Below are 12533 nucleotides of genomic sequence, written 5' to 3'. Positions count from 1 at the left end.
ATCCATTATATTTAATCATTACAATTCCAAGGGGTTAGTATTTGTACTGCCAGTATATGGTTAAAGAAATGACTCAGAAAGGTTAACTCAGAGAGGTTAGGTAACTTGTCCCAGGTCTCATGGTGGATAAATCGGAGTTAAGACAGTGAACCCAGCTCTGCTGAATCTACAATCCAGGTCATGCTGCCTTTTCTTTTCTTTCTGTTGCCACTAGCAATATAAGCATAGTCTTTGGATTCTCGGAAGCACCTGCTAATTTTCTGAAATTTTCTTTAATTTTGTGTTCCTATACTTCTTTCCACAAGTTATATGAGCATTAATTTAACACTCTTCTGTGTGAAGCACCACCTAATCGCTAAGAGTTTTGTCCCTGCAACCGGATTGCCTACGTTTAAACCTTGACTCTAGAATGCCAGTCATCAATATCATATGATGCTAAGCAGTGGGTTAACCTCTCTAAGCCCTGTTGTTCTTACCTGTAAATTGGTCATTATTGTCCATGCCTTCAGATGGTTTTCCTGGGTGGATTGAATGAGATAATCCACACAAAACACTAAGAACAGTGCCTGACAATGTAACCTTTTGGCCTTTCCAATAAGTTTGGTTTTACTGGCCCCAATTTCCCTCTGTTGGAAGACTTCTAAAAAGAGTTTTATGATAATGGACTGCTATAGCAATTTTATTTCAGATTTATGACATATACTTAGTATCTTATTGTGTTCATTTTGTATCTTTATTTAAGAACATTTATAATATAGAACCCATGCTAGTAGTCACTAAAAAGCTACCAGTTCTTCCACAGGTCTAAATAGTTAAATAGACATTGGGTACCTTGCATATTTATTCATTCATTTAATTCATTCATTCTCTCAGACACGTGCCAGGTAGGCTGAGAGGAATAAGGGGATGCCACAACAGTGTTCTAACTATATTTACAAGAAGGTGGGCAAAATATAGTGCCCAAACTGGTTTTTGATCTTCTATCTTGTGTGAATGCTAGCTGTGGTAGGAATTAAAATAATGGCGTGTAGAATTCCGAATATTCCACTGTTAGTCCCTTGTAATCTGCTAACATTTAACACTTAAATGGTTGTGGACTAGAATAGCAGAATGGGCCAAAAATCCTGTCAATGAATGCAAGGGGATCTTAAGCAGCTTATTGAAATAAAAAAAAAGGGGGGTAAAGTTTAAAAAATGTATTCAGCCTTTATTCTGTAATGAGAAGAAAAATGCCAGTGCTTTAATTATAAACATGATTTCCTAAAGCATTCCAAGTTTTCCTTGGAGACTTTCAGGGCCAGGGATTGACTATCCTTGTGCCTGCTTGGATAGAAAAGGGCTTGATAAAAGTGCTGTGTCCTCTGGCATGGTTTAATCACTTAATACCTTGTTCCAATTGAAAACATAACCAACCCTATTCAGATGATGGAACATCTACACTTGAGCTGCCTATGGCTTGTGCAGTCACTGATATTTCCAAGGGAAGTCTTGTGATTATCAAAATGGAAATTAATTTCATAGACTTGAGGCCAAACTAAAAAAAATGTTCATCGTAGTAATCTGCTGATGATGATTCCTGAAAATATTGCTCAGAGTAAATAAACTCAGTATCAGCCTGGAAGAATGGGTCTAGGTGAGGACTGCATATTGGGAATAGAGGTGAGACTGGGGACAAGGGGTGAAGAATTGAGCAAAGATTCTTTGTTACTGGAGAAAAAGCCTCAACAATACTATCAGAGAGTATATATTTTTGTAGTTATTGATTCTCATAACCACTGAAATGAACCAGCTGTCTTCCACAGAAAGTTATAAAATTATCAAAGGTATTAATTTACCAACTTCAATAACTGAAGGAAAATTTAAGCTTGCTTTAGGGGCATGAAATTCTTATAAATAACATCATTCCTGAGAACATCATTTCTTATAACTACAAGCAGTACTACTGGAGAACTTTACGTAGCGTTTGGTACCTTTGAATTACTTTAAGAACTAATCATTTCATCCATGCAAAGGAAGAGCTACAGAAAGGTGCAAAAAAGATCACAAAGAAGTAAAGCATATTCTTATGACTAAATTGTGATGTTTGCTTTGAAAAACACTGAATAATGACAGATCCAGTTACTCTGCACACTGTCCAGAACTTTATGGACTTGTAAGACTAGACAGACTTGGGGAGCTCATCTGATTCAATTTCTTAATTGTATGGGTAAATTAGGCCCCAGCAGGATAAGGTATCTCATTTAAAATCACTAGATATTTAGAGGAAGACCCAATCAAAAATCTCTTCATTTTTAGCTTATTTTACATTCCAGGATGTCTAGAAAAATTATTACTTATATTCAAAATGTAAATGCAGTGATTGCTGTGGTGGTGGTTGTGTTCTCACTTATGAAGGCTTCAAGTGTAGATCAGTGGTTCTTTTTTGAATCATGAATCTCATTGGGTATCCAGTGAAAGATATGACCTCCTTTGCATAAAAATAAAGATACATGCGTAAAGATACACAATTCTTTTTCATCTTTACCGTATATTAATGGACTCTTAGACTATTAGGAGTGATGGATCAGGTTAGGAAGTCTTTGTAGACAGCAAAAACATGAGTTGGTTCTAATTACGGAAACTATTATGGAGAAATTTTAATTTTGATATTATTATTGCCTTGTTATTTTTATATAACTGCAGAGTACATTGAAGTAAAATATTTCAAAAACTATAATTTTTGAATTGGAGATTATTTAGTTCAATATCTCAAATTTAAAAAGCTGTGATATACTAAGAGTAAAGGACTTGAATTTCCCTGGCTAGTTAATAGCAGAGAAAAGACTATATTATGTTGTATGCATAAATTTATACACATATACTAAACTTAGAGCTGCTTTATGAGAAGAGCCAATTTAAAGGATAAATTTGACTTTTAAAGGATACATTTCTTGTCAATACCATCTATTCTGATTTCTGCTTCAACATATTGTGACATTATGAAGTAAAAGGAGGAATTAAATTAAGAAATGCTTATATTTGTGTTTATTAAATCAGAAAACGTCATTAGCAAAAATCTTCTTAGTATGTCTATATTTTAAAAATATCACCTATTTCTAACTCGATTGTGTAAAAATATAGTATATTTACATTTACAAAAAGTTTTGGAAGCAATTAATTTTCATGAAGCTTTAAATTCAAGAAATGTTAACGTTACTTTCAAGGGAAAAGTATTTGAAAACAGAAATACTTTTTGAATTGTTAAATCGATATATTTGTTAACAATCAAGTGGTTTCAGTTTATAAACCAGATACAAGCAAGCAGAATAAATAGGAAATAAATTAAGTGCTATTAGGAAGAATTTTAATATTGCAATATTATTGTAGCCATGTACCAGAAACTTCTGTAAAGGATCACCTGGAGGTGATGGGGCCCTGGCATTTGCCTGACAGTTGATCTGTGTCTCACACTCTGAGAAACTCAAATGCGGATCCTCAGTTCGTCCTGTTGAGGCATTGCTGCCTCTTCCGGAACCGCTGTTGTTTTGGAACAACGGTGTCACATCTGTGTGGGGCGACAAGATTCGTTCCCACTTCCACACTCATTCTGGACCCTTAGAACCTCTGGGAAGGGAAAACTGTTTTGACTTAAACTCCGTCCAGAACACTGGGTTTTGGAAGGGAGTTATTGCCAGGTGATTAATTCTCACTCCGGAGGTTGTCAGCTTGCTAGAGACGGCTGATGTCGGTCGTGGTGTGCAGGGGATACTTCCTGCCTGCCTCAGCGACTCTTGTCGCTCTGGGCCCAGAGCTCGGCTTAGTACAGTGAACGACTCCTCTCTGCCCCTCCTGCCCGCCAGGGCTTTCAGGGTTCAGGTTTTCGGTGTTTAACTTTGAACACCATTCATTTCCAGATAACCTTGACCCAGCTGGCCAAAGGCATCAAATGATCAGGAGTGGGTTCCAACTCTGGGGCCTGCAGGAAGAGCAAGCGCTGGCTCTGCACTTCCTAGAAGTTCTGTCAACTTTGCTCTTATTGGTTTCCCGACCGGCTCTCTTCAACTCTCTTCTGAGAGCTGGAGAAAATAAAGACGCCTCTTAAACAGCAATGCTAAGGGACCGGTTTAATGCAAACAAGAGGCGTCAGAGTCCGCCACTGGTGCACTTGGGCACCAGGTCCCGACTTGGATCCACTCTGCGCTCACCCCTTGGGAATGCGGGACATGAGTAAGATGTGACACCCTGAGCACATCGCTGCTGCTAGAGGACATTGCACGGGGTCTATGCTTTGTTTTGTTTTACTTTTTAACGTTTTTTACTCTCGTGTTCGGCTTGGAAACATTTTTTACTTGCCCACTTTCTCCCAACACATCCTCTTAGCTCTTTTTCTGCATCCCCTAACCCCCAAGATGAACGCGCGTGCCGGCAGCTGTTCTGACCTGACTCCAGTGACCATAGCCCAGCTCCTCAGTCCACTACCCCTGACACCCAGGGTCCCGGGGTCATACTAGTTCACTCGATGGGGGTCCCTCCATCTCGGGATACTACTTTTGGGACTTTTCCGCCCACCGCGGATGAAAGTCAGATAACAACCACTATCAGGGGCGCTACAGCAGCCAGAAGCCCCGGAAAGACTGGGCCAAGCCCCTTCCAGATCCTCTCGTTAGGTCTCAGAAAGACTTTTTTTAGGGTCCATACTCCATTTTCATCTGAGCTTTACACTTGACTTCGGCTATGAATTCCCAAAAGGCAGGCAGGCAATGGGGGAGGGACCATGGATGAAAAAATAAGAACTAACAGGAGACACTCAGATTATATATTTATTTTATATAAAGAAATGATACATATGTAATTTTAGATTTTCTTCCGAATTAGAGTTCTGAGGCTATAGAAAACCTATTTTTAACACCCCCTTCTCTCATAACGGCCTTGATTGCTCAAATTGCTTCTAATTGGGTGGCACACATTACTGGAGACGAAGGACGAATGACAAGCAGCCTTCATTCTTTTGCAGATTTAGATAATGTCTCTGGATGAATATCTTTTCTGATCAGGAAGAACAGGAAAACTCTTAAACTGCCTGCAGTTTTCATAAGGGGTTTGTGCAATAGGGGGAAAATGTCCTGACCATCACACAAGCATGCAAATTGATGGCATTTTACAGAAAGCACCGCATAATAATCTAGTGCCACCGTTTTTCCTCCCGGATCTGTCATGGTACAAAGAGTAAACACACTTTTTTTTTTTCTTTCTTTTCTTTTCTTTTTTCTTTCTTTCTTTCTTTCTTTTTTTTTTAAACTCACTTAGCCTTCCTTCCATCTCCTATTTGGGATCTGTAAAAGTTTTCAGTAAACCTCTTTTAAAACATACGTTATCCATATCCCCCTTCCCCTTGTCCAAGGTTTGGTCGGCCCTTAGTGCCCTTGGTGCCGCGTGCCAGCCCTGACAGCCGCGAGCAAGGTCATTATTACCTCGCAGACAGGCGCGTTTCAGAGTCAGCGACTGGCGAATACCCAGGGTCTCCGGGCTATTGGACCACCGAGAAGTGTAACCCCAACTTGAGATTGCTGAAAGCAAGCTTCCAAGGTGAGGGCTGGGTTTCCTTAGGTGCTTTCCGGCCGATCCCGGGTGGGGCACCTCAGAGGCTAGCACTCATCTAAAGCTGGAAGAAGCTGAAATATTATGGACACCTGAACAAATCCGAGACACACATGATGTCTAAACTGCAGTTTCATTTTGTCACTACTCAGAAACAAACAAACAAACACAAAAATAAAGTCATTGTTCTAGGCCAGAGGAAATGTGTCAAGAGGAAGTCACCCTTTCTGTTTCAACTTCAAAGGCAATGAATTTTTCTTGCAATTCTTTTATTTTAGAAAAGAAAACCCAGAATGGCAGGGACAAGCCCCTCCAGGCCACTTTAAATTTCGTCACAGTAGAGTCCTGGGCGGAGAGTGAAGATCCTGGGGTAAGGGTGTTTGTGGGTCTTTTGAATGGAAGCCCACCCAGGGCACCTGCCTGCAGAGTAGGGCGTTGGCACCGCCCGGGGCGGTAGCCCGCCGCCTGCGCCTTTCCACCACGCCCAGGCACAACTTTCCTTTTCTCTGTGTGCATCAAAGTAAGAATGCCCCAATTTTTGAGAAATCTAACACTTCTGCTGCATCAAAGGCCCATTGGCTCTATAGTTTCACATTTTACATTGGTCCTGAGAATGAGGTTATTAGTCTCATAAGAAAAGATTGAGCAGTGAGAAATGCTCAAAGATGGAATTCCAAATTGGCCCCTGCAGTAGGAGTGTGCCGCACCCCGGCCTTGACTGGGTCGCCAAATACTGTCGAAACTTTCTGGCTGCCTTTAGAAAGTCCCCTCTACTAGTCACTTGACGGGCAGGAGGTGCAACGCGGAGGGAAACATCGCGGATTGGGGGTACTGGCAACTTTTAAAGGGTCTGAAAAATCCCTCCGATTTAGGGGATGCTTTTCCGCGGCAGTTTAAAAACTGGAAGGCAACATAAAAGCTTCTACTTTAAAAATGTAGCCCTGGTGATCCAATCCCGATCTTTTGGCTGGCAAAAACGCAATTGCCTGAAAACGAAATTGGCATTCGAATAGGGTCAGGTAAAGCTCAGAGTCCCTGTACTCATTTTGGACTCAAGAAAAGGCGCTTCCCGTCCCTACCTCTTTTAGAAAGAGAAAGGAAAAGGATGAGAAAGCAGAAAGAGGGGAGAGCCGAGAGCGCAGGAAAGAAAGAAAGAAAGAGAAGAGGGGGATATTTAGCAAGTTAAAAGGTTAAATGTTGGAACAGATTTGTAAATATATAGACAACCCTCGTTATTTGGGATGTGTAATAATGCCTTTTTGTGGCGCTGTCTGGCTGGCAGGCTGCAGAGGACCGCTCCCCGGCACTTTCTGCACTAGGAAATGAACTGTAAGCTCATGGACTCGAAAAACAAAAACAGGGCTACCTTCCTTTGGAGGAAAGGGGATTCTCCCTCTATTCGGTCATTGAAAAATAAAAAGAAAAGAAGAAAAAAGAAAGTAAAAGGAAAGCAGGAGCAATGAGAAGATTTTATTTTTCTTAGGTATGATTTTTCAGGGAGCAACCCAGAAAGCTATCTTCAGGCTGAAATAATTTCAAAGTATTGTTTAAGCGGATGACATTCTCCAGCACTCAGTTATCCATTGTGCATCTATTATTTCTTTGAACTCAACTCTCTTGTCTAACAAGGGAGTGTGTGTGTGCCTGTTGTGTATGTGTGTGTGTTTAGAAAACCTCGATTCTCCAGTGGTGCTTCCGTGGCTGAATAGGGTGGTTTTCTTTCGTTTTTCTCACATTGATGTTTTCTGGACAACTGTACTGAGCGCTGTTGATGGCATCGGTGCTCTGCCCGTGCCCGTGGGCGGAGGACATAGGCTGTGGGTGTGTCCCGCCCGCAGGCGCGCGTGCGTGCGTGTGCGTGTTTGTGTGTGTGTGTATACTCGCATTCTCTGGTGTGCATCAAATGGAGTCTTTTTCTTTTCTTGCCCGTGTCTGCGTCCTGCGTATATTAGTATTATGCAAATAGAGTCATTTCGCTTGAGTATTTTTTTTTGGAGGGGGAAGGGATGAACTATTTTAATTCTTCTCTAGCATTTTCTCGCAGTCTTTCCACTGAGTGTGAATTCATTTGGATGCCTTTTCTGAGGTTCGTGTGTGTGTGTGTGTGCGCGCGTGTGTGTGGAGGGGGAGACTGCGTGACGGTCAGTGGGTGTGGTGTGTGCCTTGGTGTGTGAGAGAGCGTGCACAGTCTGTGAGGACCTTGTGAGCGATATGTGTTCTCTCCAGGTGTTCTGTTTGTCTTTGCCTCCCGTGCTTTGCGTTCTCAGAGGTGATTATGTGCACATTTACATATATGTGCCTATTCTCCTGCATTCATGTATTGTCTTTCTCCACAATCCACACATTTCATATATATTCTCTTATCTTTTGGCAAAGTGCCTTTTTATTCCTCGAAGAATATTTATTGATGTGATAATCTGAAATGAAAAGTGGTCTCCCATGAAGGAGATGGAAGAGAAAGGAGTGTTCATCTTTCTTAATAGACGGGGCAGAGCCAGTTGACTGGATCACAGGGTTTCTCTGCACTTTCTGCGTGTGTGTCTGTGTATGGGGGGTGGGGGTGGGGGTGGGGGCGGGGGCGAGGGAGGAGGGAAAAGGAGCCTTTAACCAGAACAAAGATAGGCCATCGCGCCCCCTTGCGGACAGGCTGCATATCGCGCCGACCAGGCCCGCCCCGGCTTTCTTTAGTCGAATGAATCTTGTAATTTCTTCCGTTAAACCATTCAGGAGTCGTCTCTCAGACCCAGCCCCCGGCCATCAGCCAATCACCAGGCGCCATGCAAATCACCTCTTCCGTTCTCTAAACCCGCGTCAGCTGCAGCGGCTGCTCTGGCGGCCCCGCCCCAGCCTCATTTCCTCCCCTCCCCTCCCCTTCCCTCCTTCGCCCCCGCCCGAGCAGCTGCCGGGGAAGAGGGCAGTGCTGGGTGCCTCATGCATATGCAGACCGATCCTCCTCCTCCCTCCACCTCCTGCCCCCTCCTGCCGCCTCCTCCTCCCTTCCCCGCACCGCCACCGCCTCCTCCCGTTTCCCCTGCCGCGCCCGCGCTCCTGGACGTGCAGTTCTCCGAGCTCTGGTCCCGAGCAGCTGTTTCTCAGAAGAAGGCCTACGTGCGCTCTTGGAGCAGACGAGGGAAAGGGAGGAAGGCTCTACCCTTAAAATCCTCTCGAAGGTCAAGTTTGAGGCTTGCCGAATGGAGGAGGAAAGTGTCGAAAAATGCCGCTACAGGGTTTGCGGGAAGGTTCTGCACGGAGACTGAGTTGGAAATGCCTTTCTCCCCCTAAACACCAGATTAATTTCTCTGAAACACACAGTGTATTGGTCACGTCCAAAGGATGATGATAGATGGTTTTGTAAGCCCAGAGTACAGTGTGCATTTGTCTTGTATATCAAGGCTACAATGAAACCACGAAGAACTGGAGAGGAGATCAGCCAGCGTTAGATCTGCTTAATAGGAGCGGGGAGAGCGAGTGAGGAGTGGAGATGGGGGGCGGGGCGAGTGGTGGCCCAAGACCTGCTGCAGGTGGGCTGTTCCCTGTCGGCTCCTGGACTAGGACTGGTAAGCCGACTAAGAGCGCAAACGGGGACCCATGAAAAGAAAAGAAAAAAATTCCTCGAGAAAAAACAAGACCCGGGAATAGTTTGTTACTGTTATTTACATCCAGACTCTGGTTTCCCGGCCCTTTACAGCTGCTGGTGAAGAGTATTCAAGCTTTAAATACTGCTCTGAACTGACCTTGAGGCACATTGAGAGGAAAAATCACTGGAGAAAATCGCAGTTTGTGTAGTGCTTTGAGATCCTCTAACGCGAAAGCAAGAGAATTGTGAAGTAACCTTGTTTCATAGATTTCTTTACGTCCACACTGGAATACTAAAGGACTTTTCAGTGAGAATTGAGTCAGTTCCCCCTTAAATCTTACACCGTGGAGAAGTGAGTAGAGAGCCCAAGATTTAAAATAACATTTTGTCAGCTTTTATTCTTTCAACACATTTTTATGGAGTGGTGCTTATTGTGTGCCAGGTACACAGCATCTTTTTCCATGCGAAACACATTTCGCAGGCAGTGATTTGCAGGTGTACCGGAAATTAGGGAAAGGGATAGGAATTCTGGATGCTTTTTGTTCTGGAATTGCTCATCGTGTTGCAAGAAGAAGAAGAGATATAATAACAGATAAATGTGGCACAGTGTAACTTGGAGCATGGAAACAGCTTAAATATCTGTCAAAAGTGCAGTGAATTAATATATTGGCATATTCCTACAGTGAAATACTCTTTAAGAATGGACTATCTTAAAAGCAATGTTGGATGAAAAGCAAATTGCAAAAAACACATGTGATATTGGCCGGGCGTGGTGGCTCACGCCTGTCATCCCAACACTTTGGGACATCGAGAAGGGTGGATCACGAAGTCAGGAATTTGAGACCAGCTTGGCCAAGACGGTGAAACCCCGTCTGTACTAAAAATACACAAATTAGCCAGGTGCGGTGGCGGAGGCCTATAATCCCAGGTACTCGGGAGGCTGAGGCAGGAGAACCGCTTGAACCCTGGAGGCAGAGGTTACAGTGAGCCGAGATCGCTGCATTCTAGCCTGGGCTACAGAGCAAGACTCCGTCTCAAAAAAATGTGACATTGATGTAATATTAGTATCTATTAACATAAAATTATCCTCCCCGTAACAAAATTTGTTGGTACATAACTATGTAATAAAAATATAAAAGCATATTGGGGAAGAATGCGTGCCAACTCCAGCATGGAGGAGACCCCTGAAAGCGAAGGATATTGGCTGTATGAGTAATGTTTATTTTCTTTAAAAAAAAAAAAAATCTTAGAAAGAAGCGGGAACATAGAGAGTTATGGGGAGGCTTTATAGAAGAGTTGACATTGAAGCTAAATTCTTGAAAGTGATAAGCAGGAGTTTAGTGGGAATATTTGAAAGACAATTCTTGAATACATGAGAATGAGAAATAAACTATGTGAAGTGTTTACACTTTTGATATTTAGTTTAACTACAGTAAAATTCAATTTTTCAGGGATATAAATTCTTTGAGTTTTACTAATGTGTAATGTAATCACGACCACAAGCAAGAAATAGAATTCCATCATCCCCCAAAACTTCTTTGTGCTGCCCTTTGTAGTCAATCCCTCCCTATATCCTGTAACCCTGGAAACCACTGATCTCTTTTCCATTCCTGTAGTTTTGTCTTTTACAGAATGTCATATAAATAGAATCATACAGCATGTAGCTTTCTTCTGTCTGGCTTCTTTTTACTAGCATAATGAATTTGATCTTCATCTGTGTTGTTGAGTGTATCAACAGTTTGCTCTTTTTGATTGCTGAGTAGTATTTCATTGCATGAATGTACCACAGATGGTTTATCCTTTTAACGGTTGTTGAAGGCCATTTGAGTTGTTTCTGATGTACAGTTTCTTGATTCCAGGGACTGGGTTCATTGTTGTCATGTATACTAGGGATCTTCTGTGAATGGCTATTGTATTACATGTAATTAGTGTGTACAGTTATTTCCCCTGAGAAGCTAATCTATAATCTGGTGTTACTGTGTAGAGCTAGGTAAAAACCTACCCAGCCAACTATATAAAAAAACACACATGTTGACAGTCTTTCAGAAGTTGCCTTTCAGCTTACTTACTGTAGTGAGTTCAATAGAAGAGACTCACTAAAGATGCCGGTTGACGATCAGCATGTGTGAACTTACATATATGTAGTGGAGGATTTAAATTTCTTATTCTTTGAGCACCTATGGATGTCCTAGTGTGGAATTATTCCTTGTTTCTACATATTTCCTAAATTCTCCTTGAAAGATTAACCTTTGCTTTCTGAGGTCTGAGTGGATCTTTACTGGCAGGCAGCGTCCCCATACATTTGATACATGATGACAAATTCACATCCCCAGTGAAGGAGCTCTGAACACTTGTAAGGATTCACAGTAATTCCAGATTCTGGTCTGTACTGTCAACACTCAAGTGTTTAATTTCCTCTTGTTTGTTTCTCATCAGGACCCTGAAAAGCTGATAGCTGGGGTACATAGATTGGGTGCTGAGTTCAGGCACAAAGTAAGGAAGCCTGTGGATACACAAGCACTTATTAATGTATCCCTTGAATTCCAAAGTCAAATATCAACTCTTTGTTTATATTTATAGCCTTATTTATTTATTTAAAAAATCTCTAGTTCCTCATGGCTATCTGAAAGCTCTCTTTTGAAGGCAGCTGTAAGAGTCCATAATGTGCAAGATGGTAAGAAGAAGTGTAAATAAACATTCACAGATTGACGACCTTTTGGGTGTGGTTCAGAGTCAAGAAAGGACAATCCCAACTGTAAAGACTGTTGGCAGTATTGGGATTGAAGGGGTGCTATTGTCTAATCCTAGTGCTCTTGCTGGAATAGGCTGTGTTTTGAACTTAAAATTGTATCCGGTTGCTAAATGTGAGACTGCATGTCATCCCTAGTTTTAGTTCTTCTAATCAGCATCACCCTCTGGCAAATGACACTAGAAAAAAGTTTTAACTAATAATTCAACTAAACAAATAGTAAAATAAACAATAGGAATTTCCTTTGGATACATTCTTAAGTAAACATTATAAAGGTTATAAATCAAGGGATGTAAATGCCACATTTTGACTTTGTTGAGCTCTGTGTCACCTTGGAAAAAAAGCCTGCTCTATTTGTACCACAATTTTATCTCTTATAAAAGGCCAGAGGACTAAACATGTTGCTATTTATGATTTAAGATTCCCCCGGCAAGAAGCACTTTATGAACCCTAGACTTTGCTGTGATAGAGCTCTTTCATTAATCATGCCAAATGCAATGATTGAGGCATCCACTGTTTTCCCAATTAATTATAACACACCCAAGCTTCATGTTTGCCGGTGCACTTTGAAGATTTTGAAAAGTGGCCATTTCCTCAAAATAACCTAGTTTACAGCCCTTATTCATACAA

General features: G+C 41.9%; 1 protein-coding gene across 1 annotated transcript; it reads left to right on the top strand.

Annotated features, from left to right (window-relative positions):
• The first annotated feature begins 4087 nt into the window (after positions 1–4087).
• Positions 4088–10805, top strand: LOC112627028. Its single transcript, XM_025389400.1, has 5 exons — positions 4088–4206; positions 5381–5565; positions 5856–5947; positions 8305–8563; positions 8594–10805. Exons 1-5 carry the CDS (start codon positions 4088–4090, stop codon positions 8857–8859), a joined length of 921 nt encoding a protein of 306 aa, XP_025245185.1. The 3' UTR covers positions 8860–10805.
• The last annotated feature ends 1728 nt before the right edge of the window (positions 10806–12533 follow it).

Source organism: Theropithecus gelada, chromosome 6, assembly GCF_003255815.1.
Source record: "Theropithecus gelada isolate Dixy chromosome 6, Tgel_1.0, whole genome shotgun sequence".
Classification (NCBI taxonomy): Eukaryota; Metazoa; Chordata; class Mammalia; order Primates; family Cercopithecidae; genus Theropithecus; species Theropithecus gelada.
This window is presented reverse-complemented; position numbering and strand designations above follow the sequence as displayed.